Raw genomic sequence first — 21,916 nt, 5'->3', positions numbered from 1 at the left:
TAATCAATGGACACTGCTCATTGTGGACTAATGTTATTAGTGAAGTCCCTCAGGGTTCAGTGTTGGGTCCATTATTGTTTTCTGTATTTATAAATGATATTGATGATGGTATATCAAGCTTAATGTCCAAGTTTGCAGACGATACAAAGGTTGGTAGGGTTGTTAAGGACACTACTGACGCTATGCTGCTGCTGCAACAGGATCTGGAAAGGTTGAGCAGATGGGCTGAGAGGTGGCAAATGAAATTTAACATTGACAAATGTAAAGTACTACATATGGGAAACAGCAACCCCAGAGCAATGTATCAACTCTGTGATACTACACTGACAGTGGTAGAGAATGAAAAGGACCTGGGGGCAATTGTGCCGGCAGATATTAAGATTTCTGAGCAGTGCAGACGGGCTGCAAGAGCAGCTCCTGGTGTCTTGTCAATGATATACAGGAATTTTTCTAGCAGGAATAAGGAGGTGATTATTCCCTTGTATAAGGCAATGGTCAGGCCACACCTTGAGTACTGTATACAGGTCTGGAGGCCTCATTTCAAGAAGGATGTAGAGCTGCTGGAACGAGTACAGAGAAGGGCAACAAGATTAGTAAATGGAACAAAGGATTGCTCTTACGAAGAAAGGCTTAAGTTTTGCAAATTACAGTGTCTGGAGACTAGGCACCGGCGAAGTGATGTGATGTGATAGAGGTGTATAAAGCCTTGAATGATTTGAGCATGCTCAATGCCGATGGGATTCTTCCTCTTGCTCAGAATAATCACCTGAGAGGGCATAAATTCAGATTGAGGAAAAACAGATGTAGGATAGATGTGCGGAAATTTGCCTTTAGCCAGCGGGTAGTTGGCTGGTGGAACTTACTTCCATCCCTTGTTGTGGAAGTTGATAGCCTAAATAAAGTTGATAGCCATAAGCTTGCTTTCTTGCATCATATGCCTCTACTAATGCTAATGCTAACATGTCACAAATATCACAATGCATTACGGAGTAGTGGAGTTAAGTGATGGTTAACAGAGACTGACGGACAATCGAAGTTATACTGTAGTAGTTAGTACTCTGCGTGGGTTGAAGGAGATGGGAAGGGAGGGAATGTCGGAAACTTTGCTCTGGTGACTAAATACGGGTTTCACCACTTCAAGCCTCCAATAAAGATATTTATACTTAAATACTTAAAAGATGTAACAACCATCAAGGGTAAAGGGAAGGGCTTTTGCTTTCGTAAAGGTGACTACAGTGATCTCAGACAGTCTTTAAATTCTATACAGTAGGATCAACTGATGATGTTACAAAAGGTTAATTCTAAATGGGAAGCCCTCAGGGACTTAATCTTTGAGGCTACTAGACTTTTCATACCAATTAAGAAATGCTGTTCAAGGTTTAGGCCTAAATGGATGTCAGATGAATTAATGAGGCTCATGGAAGAGAAGACAAATTCATGCGATGCATATAAATTATCAGATGACACAGAAGCCTATGACAGATATAAGCTAGTCTGTAATCAAGTCACAAAGGGGGTTAGGCAGACGAAGGCGGATTACGAGAAATCTTTGGCAAATGACGCAAAGAAAAACAGCAAAGAGTTCTTTACTTACATAAACTCTAGAAGGAAAGGGAAGAATCAGATTGGTTCACTTAACATAGATGGTTTGACTATTGATGATCATGCTGAGGTAGCTGATAAACAGTGAGTATTTTGCATCTACAGTCACACATGACGAGTTATTCAAGGAGGGGAATGCCAGAAGCTTAGCAGACTAACAGGGAGCTAAGTGATTTTGTAATAACTAAGAGCAAAGTGTAGCACAAATTGTTCAAGTTAAATATAATGAAGGCACCCCAGATGGATGGGATCTATCCAGTTATATTAAAGGAGGTAGCAAAGGAAGTAAGCAAACACAAAGACATAATTATGAGAGATATTTGGACTCAGGGGAGGTCCCCACGGACTGGAGGTGTGCAAATGTATCCCCAATTCACAAAGGGGGTTCAAAAGGTGACAAGCAACTATAGACCTGTTAGTTTAACTTGTGTTCCGAGGAAAATAATGGAGTCACTGATTAAAGAAACATTGCAGGATTATCTAGACAAGACTGCAGTAGTAGTTAAGACACAGCATGGGTGTGTTAAATGGAGGTCTTGTCCGACCAATTTGATTGGATACTATGATGTGGTCATAAAGGAAGTGAATGCCAAAAAAATTTTGACATCATATACTTGGATTTCAGGAAAACTTTTGATACTGGTGCACATGGAAGACTGCTGTACAAACTGAAGTGGTATGGCATTAAGGGCAAGTTGGTACAATGGACAAAGGGACGGTTGAGTGGAAGACAACAGAGAGTGGTAATCAATGGACACTGCTCTTCATGGACTAATGTTATTAGTGGAGTTCCCCAGGGTTCAGTGCTGGGCCCATTTTTGTTTTGTGTATTCATCAACGATATTGATGAGGGTATATCAAGCTTAATGTTCAAGTTTGCAGATGATACAAAGGTTGGCAGGGTTGTTAATGACAGTAAAGACAGTATGCTACTGCAAAGGGATCTAGATAAGTTGGACAAATGGGCTGAGAAGTGGCAACTGAAGTTTAACATTTAAAAATGCAAAGTACTGTATATATGGGTAGCAGTAACCCAAGAGGAACGTACCAACTGTGTGGTACTACACTCAGGGAAAGTTGAGAGTGAAAACAACCTGGGGATAATTGTGCAGTTAGAGATGAAGTTCGCTGAGCAGTGCAGACGGGTTGCCAGAGCAGGTCATGGAGTCTTGTCAATGATATATAGGACTTTTGCTAGCAGGGACAAGTAGGCAATTATCCTGTTGTACAAGGCAATGGTCAGGCCACACCTTGAATACTGTGTACAGGTCTGGAGGCCTAATTTTAGGAGGAATAGAGTTGCTAGAACGAGTATAAAGAAGGGCAACAAGATTGGTGAGGGGAACAGAGGGGTGCTCTTACCAAGATAAGCTTAAGTTCTGCAAATTGCAGTGCCTGGAGACACATGCAAGGTGATCTGATTGAGGTGTATAAGGCATTGAATGGTTGAACAAGTTCAATGCTAATGAGATTCTTCCTCTTCCTCAGATTAAGAACCTGAGGGAACATAGATTCAAAACGAGGAAAGACAACTGTAGAAGAGATATGCAGAAATTTGCCTTTACCCAGTGGGTAGTTGATTGCTGGTACAGACTTCCATCCCTTGTTGTGGAAGTTGATAGCTTAAATAAATTTAAGGCTGAGCTGGATAAGCATTTGGAGTGAATAGATGAGTGAAATGAGGGTTTTTTTTTTTTTTTTTTGGCTGATGCTGTATAAGCTTGCTTTCTTGCATATGCCTCTGCTAATGCTAATAAGCAAAGTGATGGTATTGCACCAGTTGAGGGTCATCTACCACCTAGTGCTTTTATATTAGTACTAGCTGAACTGTGCATGGGTTGAGGGAGGATGTGGGAAACTTTGCTCTAGAGACTAAACATGAGTTTCACCACTTCAAGCCTCGAATAAGCAAAGTGGTGTTATTGCACTGGTTGATGAGGGTCATCTGCCACCTAGTGTTAGTATTGGTACCAATAAGTATTAGTATTATATTATAGCATTGTATTATTTGTTTTATTTTATATTAGTAATAGTCAATCCATATATATAAAATTTTCAAAACATGTAGTTCTCTCTATTTTTGTTATTTGGTTTTTAGGAGCATTAGCAACTAAGGCCATATTGCTCCGGGATATGCGGTGGTCATTCCCTGACCTTTCCGCATCGTCCGTATTTGGTGGTGACGAGCTCGAACCCCGGTCTAATCAAGAAGCGTGTGCTACGCACAGCTGCTCCTTCCCACCTGGCTACGGAGGTGCCAATGTAGTTCTCGCAGTTGATGATAAAGCATCAACTGTTCCTTGTAGTTATAAATATTTCATTTAACATTATTTATATCTTTCACTAAGTTTTCTGGGTTTCACAGTTAATTTTCATACAGGAATATTATCTTGCTAGATTTGTTCACATGTTTGGAATGGTATGGAAACAAAGCAGTAGAATTACAGTTTCCAATTCAAAAGAATGGTGACCAGGTAAGTATTAGCATTAGCCAAATATTGAAAGGAAGCCAGAGGCATTTAATGCACCAACAAAAAAAAAATAATAAAATAAAATAATAATAGGTAAGAAACAACAAATTATGCAGTTCCCTTCTCGTATAGTAGTAGTATTTGCCATATAGTGCAAGGAAGCCACAGGCTTTTGCTGCACTGTATTCAAACTGCCAGCCTCAAATACCTGTGAGGGCAACTTGTTCCAGCAATCAACAACTCGCTGGCAAAAAGAAAACTTCCTACAATCTAATCTACACCTCAACCCCTGCAATTTGAATTATGACCTCTAGTTCTGGAATTCTTTATAACTGTGAGAATTCCACCTTCATTTATTTTACTAATCTCTCTCAGAGCCTTATAAACTCCCTCAGAGCCTTATAATCTCCCTCAGAGCCTTATAGAGTTTGAGCACGAGAGTTTCCTGTGCGGACGTGCCTTTCTGCCGCTACTGGAACAGAGAAGTTTTTTCTGATTTATATTCTGCTTTATTAGTTTAAATTGACATATTAACTTATTTCTAGAGTAGCTTTATATTCCTATTTACGGTACTTAAAGTTAAAGTAACTTAGATAGAGATTTGTAGGTATTACTTAGTATCGGAAAGGGTATCAAATACACGAGTTTACCGTTCATAGACAGCCGCCATAGTTACGTGAAAATTAATCAGTAAATCTATTAATCTTGTCGAACTTCATTGGCAATTAAATTGTACTTTTAACTATACATATAACCACATAGGTTACGGAACATAAATAATTAGTAAAAATAAATAATTAATACATAACTTGATACGGAAGTTATATAAAGGGACTTCGTAGATAACACTCGTTACTGAAACGCGACACAGCATATCCGGAATTCGATAGCATTAGCTTTGTCTGGTATAGTGCATAATATAATATTGTCAATTAATCAGTAGATCTATTAATCTTGTTAAACTTCATTGTCAATTAAATTGTTCTTTTAACTATATATATATAACGACTTAGAGTACAAACGTAACAAATAATTAATACATACTTGATACTCGTTCGTGAATTCCCGCCATTTTTACACGATAGCATAAGCTTAGTGTAGTATAGTGCATAATATAATATTGTCAATTATTCAGTAAATCTATTAATCTTGATAAACTTTATTGTCAATTAAATTGTATTTTTAACTCTATAAATATATATAACGACTTAATCGTAACAAATAATTAATACATAACTATAGTGGTACACGTGATACGGAAGTTGTATAAAGGGAACACAAGATACCGAAAAAAAAAAAAAAAAAAAAAAAAAAACAATATATATATCCATATATATATATATATATATATATATATATATAATATAACTTAAGGATTTAATTTTTGTTTTAAATTTTATTGAATTACATTGGAATCATGACTCTAACCAGAGCAGCAAAGCAAAAGGCTCAAGCTAATGGGAGTGCTGTGGTTCAGGGGAGAACTGAGGGGGCCAGTTGCCCTCTGAATCACAGTCTATTAAAATGCACTGTTTGCTTGATGTTTGCGGAGCAGTTGGGTACGGGACATGATACTGCCAAGGGGGATGTCTTTGTGTGTGCACGATGTAAGGAGTGCAAGGAAATCAGGCGACAACTCAGCGTTGTTATGGGCCTTTATGAGAGCTTGAAGGACAGGGTGGATGCCCTCGAAGGAAATAAATTGAGGGGCCCATCAAGCTCTCAGCTGCCCACATCAACGCCAGAGCTTGCACTTGGTCATCAGGCAACACAGAAGCAGCCCCCTAGGCAGAATGCGCTGGTCCCACAGGAACTAGTAGTTGTTGGTGACTCTATTGTCAGGGAAACGGGGAACATGCTTTGTAAAAAGGATAGGTGGAATAGGACCAGGGTATGTCTGCCAGGGGCAAAGGTTGATGACATTGTAGAGCGGATATCATCTTTTAAGGGCACAAAAGGTGATATAGTTGTACACGTTGGCACGAATGATATTAAGAGTAGGAGACCGGCGGAATTACTTAGCAAGTACAGGTCACTGCTGAAAAAAAGCCGTGAATTAGGGTTGAACTTGAAAGTGTCTGCAATTCTGCCCAGACACGATAGGAGGGAGTATATGATGAGAGCCTTGTCGATCAATTCGGCCTTGGAGGGATTGTGCAAGGCTCAAGGGGTAGAATTTTTTTCAGCCTGGACTGTACTTGTTAACAGGAGAGATTGCTTCTACAGGGATGGGATACACTTAAATAGAAAGGGTGCAAGAATTTTTGCTGATGCTGTCGAGGCAGTGTTAGGTGGGTCGGAAAACTGCTAGTTGGGGGGGATACAAGGACTAATAGATTAACAGTAGCCACTGGCAGAGGTGGAAGTGATTCTTGCACTGCTTCTATTGAAATGAGCAGAAGTCTGAAAAACAAGATGCAGGATATTTCAGAGACTGCTGGTAGTCATTGCGTTACAAGTAAACACATGGGTTGTGTTAGGGTAGCTAAGAATAGAAACAGGTGCATGTATACCTGCGTGTACACCAATGCTAGGAGTTTGGTAAATAAATTTGATGAATTTGAGGTATTGCTCAAAACATCAAAGGCAGATATTGTTGGGATATCAAAGACGTGGTGTCACACAGATATAAGTAATGCGGAACTGGAATTTGGGGAATACAATGTGTATAGAAAGGATAGACAGGACAGGAGGGGAGGAGGGGTTATGCTATTAATTAAGAAACACATAAAGTCCAAGGAAGTGAAGCCAGTCGACATCGATGGACAGGGCAGTGCCGAATCAGTTTGGTGTGACATAAGCATAGGGAAATCAAAATTGAGAGTAGGAGTGTGCTATAGGCCTAATGACTCTGATGAGTATAATAAGATATTGTACAGGGAAATAGAGTGGGCCAGTAAATCAGAGAGTCTTATAATGGGGGATTTTAATTTCCCAGATATTGACTGGAATTTGTGGGTTGGTCACTCGCACACTAGCAAGGCTTTTGTGGATTTATTGGATGATTGTTTTCTACACCAGCATGTTCGTGAGGCAACAAGAGGGAGCAATACTCTTGATCTGATTATCAGTAGTGACTCTTCATGCATTAAGAACCTGCAGATAAATGAACCACTAGGTGGCAGTGATCACAGTGTGTTGAAGTGGGATTTACTCAAGGAGGTAACTACCATCAGAGGTAAAGGGAAGGGTTTTTGTTTTCGTAAAGGCGACTATGATGGTCTGAGACAGTATTTAAATTCTATACAGTGGGACCAACTGATGATGTTACCAACAGCAAACTCAAAATGGGAAGCATTCAAGGAACTAATATTGGAGGCTACCAGGCTTTACATACCAACTAAGAAATATTGTTCAGGGTTTAGGCCTAAATGGTTGTCAGATGAACTAATGAGACATGTGGCAGAGAAGAAAAATGCATGGGATACATATAAATTAATGGGTGACATGGAAGCCTATGATAGATATAAGTTGGTCTGTAACCAAGTCACAAAGGAGATTAGGCAGGCAAAGGCAGACTACGAAAAATCCTTGGCAAAGGATGCAAAGAAAAACAGAAAAGAGTTCTTTACATACTTGAACTCGAGAAGGAAAGGGATGAATCAGATTGGTCCACTGGATATTGATGGTTCAACAGTTGAGGATCCTGCTCAGGTGGCTAACAATCTAAACGAGTATTTTGCATCTACATTCACGCATGAGGAGTTATTCAGGAAGGAGAATGATGTAGGTAAAGTAAACATTGGCAGTGAGCTGGATGATTTTGTAATAACTGAGAGGAAAGTGGAGGAGAGATTGTTGAGGATAAACATAAAAAAGGCACCTGGGGTGGATGGGATCTATCCAGTTATATTAAAGGAGGCAGCAAAGGAAGTATGCAAACTCCTAGCCATAATTATGAGAGCTTCTTTGGACTCAGGGGAGGTACCCATAGACTGGAGATGTGCAAATGTAACCCCAATTCACAAAGGAGGATCAAAGGCTGACACAAGTAATTATAGACCTGTTAGTTTAACTTCTGTTCCAGGTAAATTAATGGAGGCACTGGTTAAAGAAGCACTGCAGGATCATCTAGACAAGAATTCAGTTATAGCTCAGACGCAGCATGGTTTTGTTAAGGGCAGGTCTTGCCTGACCAATTTGATTGGATACTATGATGTAGTCACAAAAGAACTGGATGCAGGGAATAACTTTGATATTATATATTTGGATCTTAGAAAGGCTTTTGATACTGTTGCACATGGAAGACTGCTGCACAAATTGGAGCAGTGTGGCATTGGAGGCAAATTGCTGCTATGGATAAGGGGATGGTTGAGTGGCAGAAGACAGAGAGTGGTAATCAATGGACACTGCTCAACGTGGACTAATGTTATTAGTGGAGTTCCTCAAGGTTCAGTGTTGGGTCCGTTGTTGTTTTCGGTGTTTATGAATGATATTGATGATGGGATATCAAGTTTAATGTCCAAGTTTGCAGATGATACAAAGGTTGGCAGGGTCGTCAAGGACACTACTGACGCTATGCTGCTGCAACAGGATCTGGAAAGGTTGAACAGATGGGCTGAGAGGTGGCAAATGAAGTTTAACATTGACAAATGTAAAGTACTGCATATGGGAAACAGTAACCCCAGAGCAACGTATCAACTCTGCGGTACCACACTGACAGTGGTGGAGAATGAAAAGGACCTGGGGGTAATTGTGCAGGGAGATATGAAGTTCTCTGAGCAGTGCAGACGAGCTGCAAGAGTAGCTCATGGTGTCTTGTCAATGATATACAGGAATTTTTCTAGCAGGGATAAGGAGGTGATTATTCCCTTGTATAAGGCAATGGTTAGGCCACATCTTGAGTACTGTATACAGGTCTGGAGGCCTCATTTCAAGAAGGATGTAGAGCTGCTGGAACGGGTACAGAGAAGGGCAACAAGATTAGTAAATGGAACAAAGGGTTGCTCTTACGAAGAAAGGCTTAAGTTTTGCAAATTACAGAGTCTGGAGACTAGGCACCGGCGAGGTGATCTGATAGAGGTGTATAAGGCTTTGAATGGTTTGAGCATGCTCAATGCCAATGGGATTCTTCATCTTTCTCAGAATAATCACCTCAGAGGGCATAAATTCAAATTGAGGAAGGACGGATGTCGGATAGATGTGCGGAAATTTGCCTTTGGCCAGCGGGTGGTTGGTTGGTGGAACCGACTTCCATCACTTGTTGTTGAAGTTGATAGCCTAAACAAATTTAAAGCTCAACTGGACAGGTATTTCGAACGAACGGAGGGGTGAAATGGGAGAGGGTTTTTTTTTTTTTTTTTTTGGGCTGATGCTGAATAAGCTTGCTTTCTCGCATCGTATGCCTCTACTAATGCTAATGCTAATGCTAAAACCTCAATAAAGTCACTTCTGAGGTGACTTGATTGAGCCTGCCTGATTGCCAAGCTCTGCAGCCCACATGGTTAGAGTTTCACTGAACTTTTCCACTGAATCCGAGTCTTTCCTCATACAGTTGTCCTGCCAATTTCACCATTTGAGTTGCTGGACCCTTTCAAGAAGCTTAATGTCTTTTTTCAAATGAGGTAGAAACACAGTATTCCAAATGTGGTCTTATAATTGCCTTATAGAGTGAGTGGGATTATGACCTTGCTATCACTGCAGGATAACGTTTGATAAATCATCAATAGGACACCGTGGGCTTTCCTGGCTGCCTGTTTACACTGTTCAGAAAATTTCATATCTGCCTGCATTGTAACTCCCAGATCCCTTTCCTCCTCTGCTGTTTTTAATTCAGCCCCACCAAGTGTATAATTTATTTGTGGGTTGCTATTCCCCAAGTGTAAGACTTTGCAGTTAGCAGCATTAAACATACCTGCCACTTTTCTGACCATCCTTGCAGCCTGTTCAAGTCATCCTGAAGGAGAGCTGCTTGGTACTGATCATTAACTACTCTACCAATCTTTATGTCATCTGCAAATTTTGACATCAAGCCTTCTATCCAATTTATGAAAATTAGAAACAGAAGTGGTCCAAGAACAGATCCTTGGTGGACCCCATTTCTGACTTTATACCAATCTGAAGAATATCCATTACTCACAAAATCCTCTGCCTTCTGCCCTGCAGCCACACAGCAATCCATTTTGGAATTTTTACAGTAATCCCAACATTTTCCAGCTTATGCAGCAACCTTTCATGAGGAACTGAGTTAAATGCTTTGCTAAAATCCAAATAAACAATGTTGAAATTGTTCCCTAAATCCTGCTTGAGTAACTGTATCAAACCAGCCTACTAAATTAGTTAAGCATGATTTATCCTCAACAAAGTCATGTTGTGTGTCCTTCAGAATGCCATATCTCCCTAAATATCCCTGAATTGCACTATTAATCATTGTCTCTAAGATTTTTCCTACCAATGAAGTCAGACTAATTGGTCTGTAATTACCAACTTCACTCTTAAAACTGCCTTTATGTACTGGTGATACTTTGGCACTTGTCCAATCCAAAGGAAATCTCTCTTGAGTCCAAAGATGCCCTCATAATTAACCTCAATGGGTCAATAAACTCTCTGGCGGCCTCCCTGAAAATTACTGGGCATATGACATCAACTCAGGGAGCCTTACTTGCCTTTATGCTCAAAAGTTGTTCTAATAAAACGTCATCTGTAATTTCAAAATCACTAATTTCACATGGCTCAGCTTCACTTGCACAACATGAATCTCTTCTCAGCATGAATGGTCTTTAAACACTAAAGACCGATGTAAAGTATCTATTAAATTCATCAGCAACATTAGCTGGGTTATCTAAGACTTCCCACACCCAGTACACAAAGTTTCAACTGATTTGCTTTCTTCTTTGTTATATTCACATACATGAAAAATTCCTTGTACTCATTCTTTGCTCACTTAGCCAATGTTTTCTCATACCAGCCTGTGCCTTTCCTCTGCAACCTTATATGTGGTACTATTACACATCAACTTGTAGCTGTTGTAGGATTCAGCACTTTTTGTCATTAGAGAAAAGAGAAAAGGAAAAAATATCTAGAGAAAAGGTATGCAGCAGAAATTAAACATCTATGAGATAGAGTGGAGAGACTTTGTAAGAGATGGGTCATTATTTAGTTTGACTGCCCTATTCTAGATAGTCCAGAACAGTGGTTCTCAAGTGCAGCCACGGTGGCCAAATGCGTCCACCAGACAATTTTCATAAATATCAAAATTTATTTATTTATTAAATATGAACATTAAAAAAATTAATTTATATACAATAAAATATCATATGGACTTTTATAAAAGTGATATTCAACGGTATGAGACATGATTATTCATCCAGAGTACAGGCATTTAATAAATGTACTAAATTTATTATGTTTTGTGCAGCCACCAGCAAAATCTAGTGGCAATTTTTGCAGCCACCAGGAAAAAACCCTTGAGAACCACTGGTCTAGAAGCTTCAGAAAGATTTTGGAGGTATCACCCCAGATGCAAACAATATTCCATGATCGAGCAGGTTTGAGATTTGTACAGTGAGTAGTTGTTTGGAAGAAAGTAAATGCTAAGAACCTAAAAGAAAAATAGTTTTTTTAAATGTAGAGAAAGCAATATTTGAAATGTGCTTATGCCAAGCAAGATTAGAAGTTTGAGTGATCCCCAACAGAGATATGTGATCATGTTTAGAACCCTGAATGGCATTAAAGATGAGCATAGGAGCGGTAGACTATTGCAAGAAATAAAACACTGGAGTGAGTTTTAGAAGGATTGAAGTTAACTAAGTTTATCTTTGCCCCACTGAAGAATTATTTGGATAGTAACATTTAAGGAATCGGGTGGCATATTTGAGAAGTTGGGGCTATTTGTGCAAAGCAGGGTTTATCAAACTAGAGGTGGAATGTGGTTGTTATTTGGTTTTTAGGAGCATTAGCAACTAAGGCCATATTGCTCCGGAGATATGCGGTGGTCATTCCCTGACCTTTCCGCATCCCCCGTATTTGGTGGTCACGGGCTCGAACCCCTGTCCAATTAAGAAGTGTGTGTGCTATGCACTGCTGCTCCTGCCCACCTGGCTACAGAAGTACCAGGTGGAATGTACTGCATTCTGGTCAGCAAATCTATTGACAGGATTTCCAGTCAGTGGATGAAGGTCACTAATATAAAATAGGAAACAGTGGGATAAAGAACTGAACCGTGGAAAACACCAACATTAGTTGAGATGTTAGAAGACAGAGCCATCTACCATCATACACAATAAGGAATCATACAGACAAATGGTTACCCAACTGCAAAAATAGATGGCAATCCATAAGACAAACCATTTAGAAGACCTTTAGGCCAAACATGAACAAAAGCTTTAGAGGCAAGAGTAACTGCTTGAGTTTCACTGAACTTTTCCACTGAATTTGTTCAGAGGTGAGTAACATAAGCTAATATCACCAATGGATTAACACTGACAGAATCCATATTGATGATCATTGATTTAAAAAAATATGGTTCTTAGATAGCTAAAAAGTTGGAGGCTGATAAATTTCTTCATTACCTTGGAAAGAGTAAAAGTAAATGCAATGAAATGATAACTGTGAGGGAGGGAGGGAGGAATTTGTTGCCCATTTTAGAAACTAGCTGGTTGGATGCAAGAACTAGCCATACAATTTTGCCAATTCTTGCTAGTGTAGTTTAGAAACTGTGTGTGTGTGTGTGTGTGTGTGTGTGTGTGTGTGTGTGTGTGTGTGTGTGTGTGTGTGTTTATTGCAATTGCAATTAGATGTGATACACATCTGCACATGTATGTGCAGATATGTATCACCATGTGCACCTAGTACACCTTCAGACCATAAGACAGGGGGGGAATTTCAAGTAATGTTTTCTGAAACTATGCTAAAATTTCAAAAACACTGTTTTAGATCTCAAAAATATACAAGCTGTATATAACAACTATATCACACCAAATAAGTTGAAATGAAAATTCAAGCAAAATTTAGGATGAGCAAAATATGTAACTTAATAATGCATTTATTAAACATTCATGAAAAGGCATACTTACGATCAAATGCTTCTGTGACAACTTTTGGAGTACTTTTACCCTGAAGTTCTATTTTAATTTTTCCTTTTTCAAGAAAGAGCTGTAGAAAAAATTTCTTTTAATGAAGAGAATTATCAGATTTATAATCTATTTCAACTAATCTAAACAAATATACAGCATTTTATCTACAGAAAACACAAGATTTTATATTCAGGTGACACACAAGTCAAGTGAACCTAATTGCGACAAAACCCGGTTGGTCTGTGAGAGGCAAATCCACTGCTTGCACTTTCATGACAGTGGGACTGTTAGTAACCACTCTATGCAAACCAACGTAAGCAGTGGTCGAGATGTGGTGCCCATACCGTACTGAGGAATGCCGCACCTCTGTGTTACCAGGCAATACTAAGTGGTAGATGACTCATAAACCAGTTCAATACCACCATATTGCTTATTGGAGGCTTGAAGTGGTGGAACCCATGATAAGTCTCCAGAGCACTCTGGCAAGCTCCAGAGCAAAGTGGTTACTAACAGTGGGACTGTTAGTAACCACTTTGTGCAAACCAATGTAAGCAGTGGTCGAGATGTGGTGCCCATACCATACTGAGGAATGCCGCACCTCTGTGTTACCATCTCCAGAGCAAAGCTCTGGCACCCCCCCCCCCCTCGATTTCTTCCATCATGCAGTATGATTGACATCTTTTGAGATGTCAATGATGGACATCCTGGCAAGATCCAATCTTCCTTACATTTTCAGGGTATAGCTCTAAAAAGGTGTTCGCAGGCTAGCCACTAGATAGTCCACCAGACCGAACCTATTGGTAACTCTAGGAGGCTTCTGCATCAGCTGGTGTATAATCTTGTTGCCTCTACTCTGCCAGATAGTGACTGGAGGGTGTCTAAGTAATGGGTGCAGGGGAAGGGGCATCATCACGGCCACGTTGTGTCAAGGAGCTGGGTACATGCTTGCCCTGTGTACACCTTATCCAAGAATTTCATTACTTCATATAGCATCCCCCCCCCCACCTTTTCTTACTACTGAATACACCATGAATTTTCAAACTAATAGAACAAACTTATCTGCGAAAAGGCCTAAATCTCCCAAACACTTCCTTGTTCATTTCACAAATATACACTGTGCTGATCTCAGTACCAATCTCAATGATGTCCATTTCCACTTACAGTCTGTCAAACTTCATGACAGAATCCCAATTATCAGTTGATTCAACCACTGCCCATCTCAGTTGTTGAAATTATTTGCTGAATGATTCCTTTTGCTTCAGAGGTGGTACTTGTGCATATGAGGGGGTATCAAAAAGTTTGTACCCTGACCTAGATAGAACATCAGTAGGAAGATGTTGTTTTTAATATAAGTTGTCTACATATTCAATAATTAACATGTGAAATTTCATTCCCATAGGTGATCGTACACCACAGGTGGAGCCCAGAATCTGAGAAAGGATGCTATGGTTGACAAAGTGGAGTATCGAGCAGTGATCAAGTTCCCGCAAGGCAAGAAATCTCAGGAAATTTACGAAGAAATGAAAGCTGTATATGGGCAGAATTCTCCATCCTATGACACTGTAAAAAAGTGGAAACAGGAGTTCCAGTGCAGTCTTACAAGTGTCTTTGACAAGCCACAAGAAGGAAGGCCATCAACATTCGCAGACAGACGTGTGGCAATTCATTTCATTGCAAATGCAGTGGGAATTAGTTATGGGTCTGCCCAAAGCATTTTACTTTACCATCTGCACATGTCTAAGGGCTTTGCATGATGGGTTCCAAGATGATGACTTTGCAGAAGCAATTTCAAATGCAATGTTCTCACCAACTGTTGGATTTGTGTAATGCGGATATTGAGAACTTTTTTGATCGGTTGGTGACGAATGCTGGGTGTGCCAGTAGGACCCGGAGACTAAAGACATATCAAAGCAGTGGAAGCACACCACCTCCCAAAAAGGCAAAGACCACCCCATCTGTGAAGAATGTGATGTTGTCTGTGTTTTGGGACAGAAAAGGGGTTATCCTGATAGATTACTTACCTCATGGTTCCACACTTACTGGAGAATACTACAGAAATCTTTTGAAAAAGTTACGCAATGCTTTGAAGGTGAAAAGGCGTGGAATGTTAACCAAAGGTGTCCGTTTTCTGTCAGACGATGCACTGGCTCACACAGCTGTTGCCACTACCAACTTTGTTGCCCAGTGTGGCTTTGAACTACTGCAGCACCCACCCTATTCTCCTGACCTAGCACCATCAGATTTCTTGTTTCGAGAAATAAAAAAACCATTGTGTGGATGCTGCTTTGATTCGTCTCAGGAAGTCATCAATGAAGTGGAATCGTGGATTCAGGCAATCCTTCTAAGACAATCCTGTCTTACATCTTGCAAAAAGGCTTCTTCTGCTCCTATGCTTATCTTCGATGACGCTCCAATTTCTAGGCAAGACCGTATATCTCTATTGGGGATTGCCCTGACTTCTAATCTCTCTTGGCATAAGCACATCACAAATATTGCTTTCTCTGCACCAAAAAAACTGTTTTCTCTTTTGCTATTAGCATTAGTTTTCTTCCAAACAGCTGTTCACTCTGTACAAATTGGATTTCTGTTCTACCATGGAATATTGTTCCCACATCTGTGGCGGTGTCCCCAAAACCTCTCTAAGGTTCTAGATTCCATTAAAAAGAGGGCAATTAGGTTAATTAATGACTCATCTCTAACAAAGTCTCTCCACTCTCTGTTTAATAGACATTCTATTTCTGCTGCATGCCTTTTCTATAGATATTTCTCCATGGTCACTGCTCTTCTGAATTGCCTTATATAATTCCTGCTCTCTCTTCCAAACCAGTTCGAACACAAGCCATGACCAATCAACATCCTTTTACTGTCCAACTTCAAGCTCACAAAACCAACTTTTCTTCTTCCTCATTTATTCATTCAACTTCCGTTTTCTGCAACAACCTCCCTTCATATATATTTCCTGAAAATTATAATCCACAGAAATTCAAGTCTAAGGTCAACAAGTATCTTCTTTCATCTTCTTAACTTTCAACCCTTTGCATGGTACTAAGTACTCTATAAGTTCTAATACCCCTCGTGCTTGGGGTTCTCATAAAAAGAAAAGATTTTGTTGAAAAAAACTAACACTGCATCCACGTGGTATATTTTTTAATGAAATTTCAACTTTCTTATAGTGTTTTTACTAGGTGGTGATACCAAAATCTGTGGTGAAGAATAGTTTGTACTTTTTTGCCTAAAATTCCCATCTTTTGTCTTAAAGTAAATTAGGTGTACTCTTTATTTTTTATAGGAAAACAGGGAACAGATAAACAAGGCAAGAAATAGTGCATTATTTGTGTTAAGAATACGAGAGTGTATAAAATGCATTTAAAAACAGATTTCCGATATCAGGTAATACCTACTAACCAGTCAGTCAATCATCTCTTAATTTATTATTTATTTTGAAATTTAACTTTGTGTACTTTAAAAATTAAACCATCTTTCTTGTGATATATTTTTAATTTCTAGGTCAGTGAATATTAACTATAGATATCAAGCTGTAGCAAAGAGCTGTTATTAAATTCATCTCCAATATGGAAATGCTCTACTACTGGCATCCACAGACAACTGACTAATGAATGTGGTGAAGGGCTAACTGATGTCTGCATTATAAAAAGAAATTTAGAGAGAAACAAGTACTAACAATGAGCCTACAGGCTTTCTACTGCAGTGATAAATGAGGACTGAAAGCAAACAAAAAATGATTTTTTTTTTTAAATCTAAGATTTTGTTTAGTATACACAAATAGATTCTTCACTACTTAAGAGAAGATATGAAATTGAAAAGGATGATGTGTACACTAATATACTGCTGACATTTAGAGCAAAGAAGTACAGGCTTTCTTAAATGTGGTGTGAGAAGATGAAATGCAGGCATACTTGTAGATACTAACATTAAGAGACAGTCAATGAAGTAGCAATATCCCACTGCCTATAGGCCTAAGAAGTTATATAACAATCTGTGCAAAATGTTATGGCAACAATTTTCAAGGATAACCATCAGAGGAGTTGTGTTTTTTTTATTTTTTTTATGGATTTCATGCAGTGTGGCCATACAATCAACAGTGATTTTTTTCATTGGTATTCAAGCATAAAAGTACTATCTAAAAGAAGAGGTTATGAAAGGATATCAATGCCATTATGCTACTGTGGTGCTGGGGTAATATATGCTGACATAAGCATGAACACACGAGAATGAGTCCATGGGTAGCCACAAAAAATGCACTGTTAACTTTGTTGTGGTTTATCTTTTGCAATAAAAACAAATAAAATGAAACTGCAAGCTTCTCTGGTGGTGGAGTCATGGAGAGTATAAACAGATATTTGTAATGCTCATCCTCATGTCTGGCATATGCTCCAACCTATCAGATAAAAAAAAAAAAAAAAAAAAACTTACATTTGTTTAGTTCAATAAAGAACTATATTTATGAATGATTTGATGCCACAAATGACGCATAGGCAGTACTAAAACACTGGGCAATACAGCAATCTGTAAAATTTTTTTTTTTTTTTTTTTTAACAAACTAGATTCTAGCACTGGATTGAATGAATTCAAATAGACAATGTACAAAAAATTAGTCCCTTGGGTATTTAGGGCATATAACAGATTGTGTATCTTATCGTCTATGCTTGCTTGATTATAGCACCGAAATTAGAGTATAAAGTTACCCAATTTTCTCATTTGCAGATATACCAGCTGTGATTGAAAATGCAAGGGTTTCCACCATGACAAAGCACTGAAAAGATGTACAGTAATAAGAGATTTTAAGGAATGGTGCATGTCGAAACAACCAGACATCAGTGACAGAACTCTGATTGAAAGTCTATGCTAATGTCTTGATTGGTGACAAATATTGCATCTAGTAAACACGAACTGCTCCACACTTAATCAAAGACCTCATCAGCTGACTTCTGAGAGAGTACACTGTGAAGAGAATTGCACAATATGGATATTTGGAATAGGGTTCCCTGAAAGAAACCAATATTAACAGCTGCACATAAATAAGTCCAACTAATAAGGGCTAAAAGCAGATGAATTGGACTGCTAATGACTGGAAAGCTATAATGCAGTCTGATGAATCCAAATTTTGCCTATACTCTGATCCCAGGCACAGAGTTCACGGAAGCATGAGGCATTTCATACAGACTGTTTGCAAGGTGTGCCATAAAAGCTGATGGCAGGTCGGTAATGTTTTGGAGATGTTTGTTTTAACTATTATGAACTGGCTCCACTACTAGAAATACCCATAAGGATGAACCAGGCTGGCTACACAAATATTCTGGATGATCAGGCTGTGCTTTTTGCTGAACATATGAGGGAAACTCCCGACTTCAATAATCTTCTATTCCAGGATGACAACTGTCTGGTTCACGGGGCCTCTATTGTTTCAACTAGTACAAGGACCATGAGGAGACGGAAGGGAATTTAAATTGGTCAGCCAAGTCACCAGATTTATATCCTGTAGGACTTGAAGGAAAAATTAAAACACAACAACAACAACAACAGCATCTGTAAAACCTGAGTGAGTTAAAGACTCAGGTTCTTAGAACGGCCTAATACCGATATAAACTATTTAAGCAAGCTGGTTCAATCCTGAACAGTGCACTGTTGAGTCAGTTTGGTGTGACATAAGCACTGCGAAAGCAAAAATAAGAGTAGGAGTGTGTTATAGGCCTAATGTCTCGAATGAGTACAATGAACGATTGTACAGAGAAATAGAGTGGGCTAGTAAATCGGAATGTCTTATAATGGGGGATTTTAACTTCCCAGATATTGACTGGAACTTGTGAGTTGGTCACTCACACACTAGTCAGACTTTTGTGGATTTATTGGATGATTGTTTTCTGCAGCAGCATGTTCGAGAGGCAACCAGAGAAAGTAATACTCTTGATCTGGTTATCAGCAGTGATCATTCATGTATTAAGAATTTGCAGATAAAGGAACCACTAGGTGGTAGTGATCACAGTGTACTGATGTGGGATTTACTTAAAGATTTAATTACCATCAGGGGTAAAGGAAAGGGTTTTTGCTTCCGTAAAAGTGAGTACAGTGGTCTCTGACAGTTTTTAAATTCTGTACAGCGGGATAAACTGACGATGTTACCAACAGTAAATTCTAAGTGGGAAGCATTCAAGGAATTAATCGTGGAAGCTACTAAAAGTTTCATTCCTATTAAGAAATATTGTTCAAGGTTTAGGCCTAAATGGTTATCTAATGAACTAATGAGACCCATAATAGAGAAGAAAATGCATGGGATGCATATAAATTATCAAGCGACTCAGAAGCCTATGGCAGATATAAGCTAGTCTGTAATCAGGTGACAAAGGAGGTTAGGCAGGCGAAGGCAGATTACGAGAAATCCTTGGCAAAAGATGCTAAGAAAAACAGCAAGGATTTCTTTACTTATATAAACTCTAAAAGGAAGGGGATGAATCTGATTGGTCCACTTGACATCGATGGTTCGACTGTTGATGATCCTGCTCAGATAGCAAACAAACTGAATGAGTATTTTGCATCTACATTCACACATGAGGAATTATTAAGGTTTGAAAATGGCAGAAGGTTATCAAATTGTAGCAGGATACTTAATGATTTTGTAATAACTGAAAGCAAAGTGGAGGAGAAATTGTTGAAGTTAAACATAAGAAAAGCACCTGGGGTGGATGGGATCTATCCAGTTATATTAAAGGAGGCAGCAAAGGAAGTAAGTAAACCCTTAGCCATAATTATGAGAGCATCCTTCGACTCAGGGGAAGGCCCCACAGACTGGAGATGTGCAAATGTATCCTCAATTCACAAAGGGAGATCTAAGGGTGATACAAGTAATTACAGACCAGTTAGTTTAACTTCTGTTGTGGGGAAAATAATGGAGTCACTGGTTAAAGATGCATTGCAGGATCATCTAGACAAGACTGCAGCAATAATTCAGACACAGCATGGGTTTGTTAAGGGAAAGTCTTGTCTGACAAATTTGATAGGATATTATGATGTGGTTACAAAGGAACTGGATGCAAAAAATAATTTTGATATCATATATTTGGATTTCAGGAAAGCTTTTGACACTGTTGCGCATGGAAGACTATTGTACAAATTGGAGCAGAATGGTATTAAGGGTAAGTTGCTACAATGGATAAAAGGATGGTTAAGTGGGAGAAGACAGAGGGTGGTAATCAATGGGTGCTGCTCTTCTTGGACTAATGTTATTAGTGGAGTCCCACAGGCTTCGGTGTTAGGTCCACTGTTGTTTTGTATATTTATCAATGATATTGATGAAGGTATATCAGGCTTAATGTCGAAGTTTGCAGATGATACAAAGGTTGGCAGGGTTGTTAATGACAGTAATGGCAGTGTGCTACTGCAACAGGATCTAGATAATTTGGGCAGATGGGCTAAGAAGTGGCAACTAAAGTTTAACCTTGACAAATGCAAAGTACTGTATATGGGTAGAAGTAACCCCAGAGAAACGTACCAACTGTGTGGTACTACACTTAAGGTGGTAGAAAATGAAAAAGACCTGGGAGTAATTGTGCAGTCAGATATGAAGTTTTTCTGAGCAATGCAGACAGGCTGCCAGGGCAGGTCATGGGGTTTTGTCAATGATATATACAAATTTTGCTAGCAGGGTTGTTTGTTATTTGGTTTTTAGGAGCATTAGCAACTAAGGCCATATTGCTTCGGGATATGTGGTGGTCATTCCCTGACTTTCCGCATCCTCATTATTTGGTGGTGAGGGGCTCGAACCCCGGTCTAATCAAGAAGCGTGTGCGATGCACTGCTGCTCCTTCCCACCTGGCTACGGAGGCGCCTGCTAGCAGGGAAAAGGAGGTGATTATCCCTCTGTATAAGGCAATGGTCAGGCCATGCCTTGAGTACTGCGTACAGGTCTGGAGGCCTCATTTTAGGAAGGATGTAGATTTACTTGAGCGTGTACAGAGAAGGGCAACAAGATTGGTGAGGGGAATGAAGGGATCCTCTTACCAAGAGAGGCTTAAGTTCTGCAAATTGCAGTGGCTGGAGACTAGGCACCTGCGCGATGATCTGATTGAGGTATTAAGGCCTTGAATGGGTTGAGCACGCTGAATTCTGATGGGATCCTTCCACTTGTTCAGATTACGAACCTAAGGGGACATAAATTCAAATTAAGAAAAGACAGATATAGAATAGATGTGCGGAAATTTGCCTTTAGCCAGCGGGTGGTTAATTGCTGGAACAAACTTCCATCTGTCGTTGTGGAAGTTGATAGGTTGAATAAATTTAAGGAGGAACTGGACAGGAATTTGGAGGGAATGGTGTGATTTTTTTTTTTTTTTTTGGCTGATGCTGCATAAGCTCATACACTTGCTTTCTTGCATCACATGCCACTGCTGCTACTACTACTTACTGATGAAAATCCATGTAGTGATTCATGATAAAGGAGGGATTATACATTATTAATTGAAAAATTAATTCAGGACAACAGCAACTATTTTGAAAATTAGAATGTAAATAAGTTATGGTTATAACAAATCTATAAAATTTGAACCCTGTGCCTATTACATTTTAGAAATTACAAACCAAAAAGATGTTAACTTTATTAATATTTTTAACACTTATATGCATAAAATTAAAGAAGAATTTATAACATTTTCTTTCTACCAGTAATGGGCATGATTTGAGGGATTATAATTGATTCATTCAATAACATAATTTGAAAGATTAATAGTTAGCAGATTTATTTCATCAACATTTCAGTAACAATTATTCTCTCCCTAAGGCCATTACAAATGACTTTTGGTCTTCCACATGCAGCCA

General features: G+C 39.1%; 1 protein-coding gene across 1 annotated transcript in view; it reads right to left on the bottom strand.

Moving 5' to 3' along the window:
* Window positions 1-21,916, bottom strand: part of Nrx-IV (neurexin-4) — a 405,554-nt gene that overhangs the window by 191,332 nt on the left and 192,306 nt on the right. The window contains exon 9 of the mRNA XM_090384064.1: window positions 13,088-13,166. Coding sequence (XP_090240190.1) covers window positions 13,088-13,166 — 79 coding nt within the window. The remainder of the gene's footprint in view (window positions 1-13,087; window positions 13,167-21,916) is intronic.

The sequence above is a fragment of the Mastigoproctus giganteus genome, chromosome 1, assembly GCF_048544385.1.
Source record: "Mastigoproctus giganteus isolate SK-2022 chromosome 1, ASM4854438v1, whole genome shotgun sequence".
NCBI classification, from domain to species: Eukaryota; Metazoa; Arthropoda; class Arachnida; order Uropygi; family Thelyphonidae; genus Mastigoproctus; species Mastigoproctus giganteus.
Note: the sequence above shows the minus strand (reverse complement) of the source record. Positions and strands in the feature narration are given on the sequence as shown.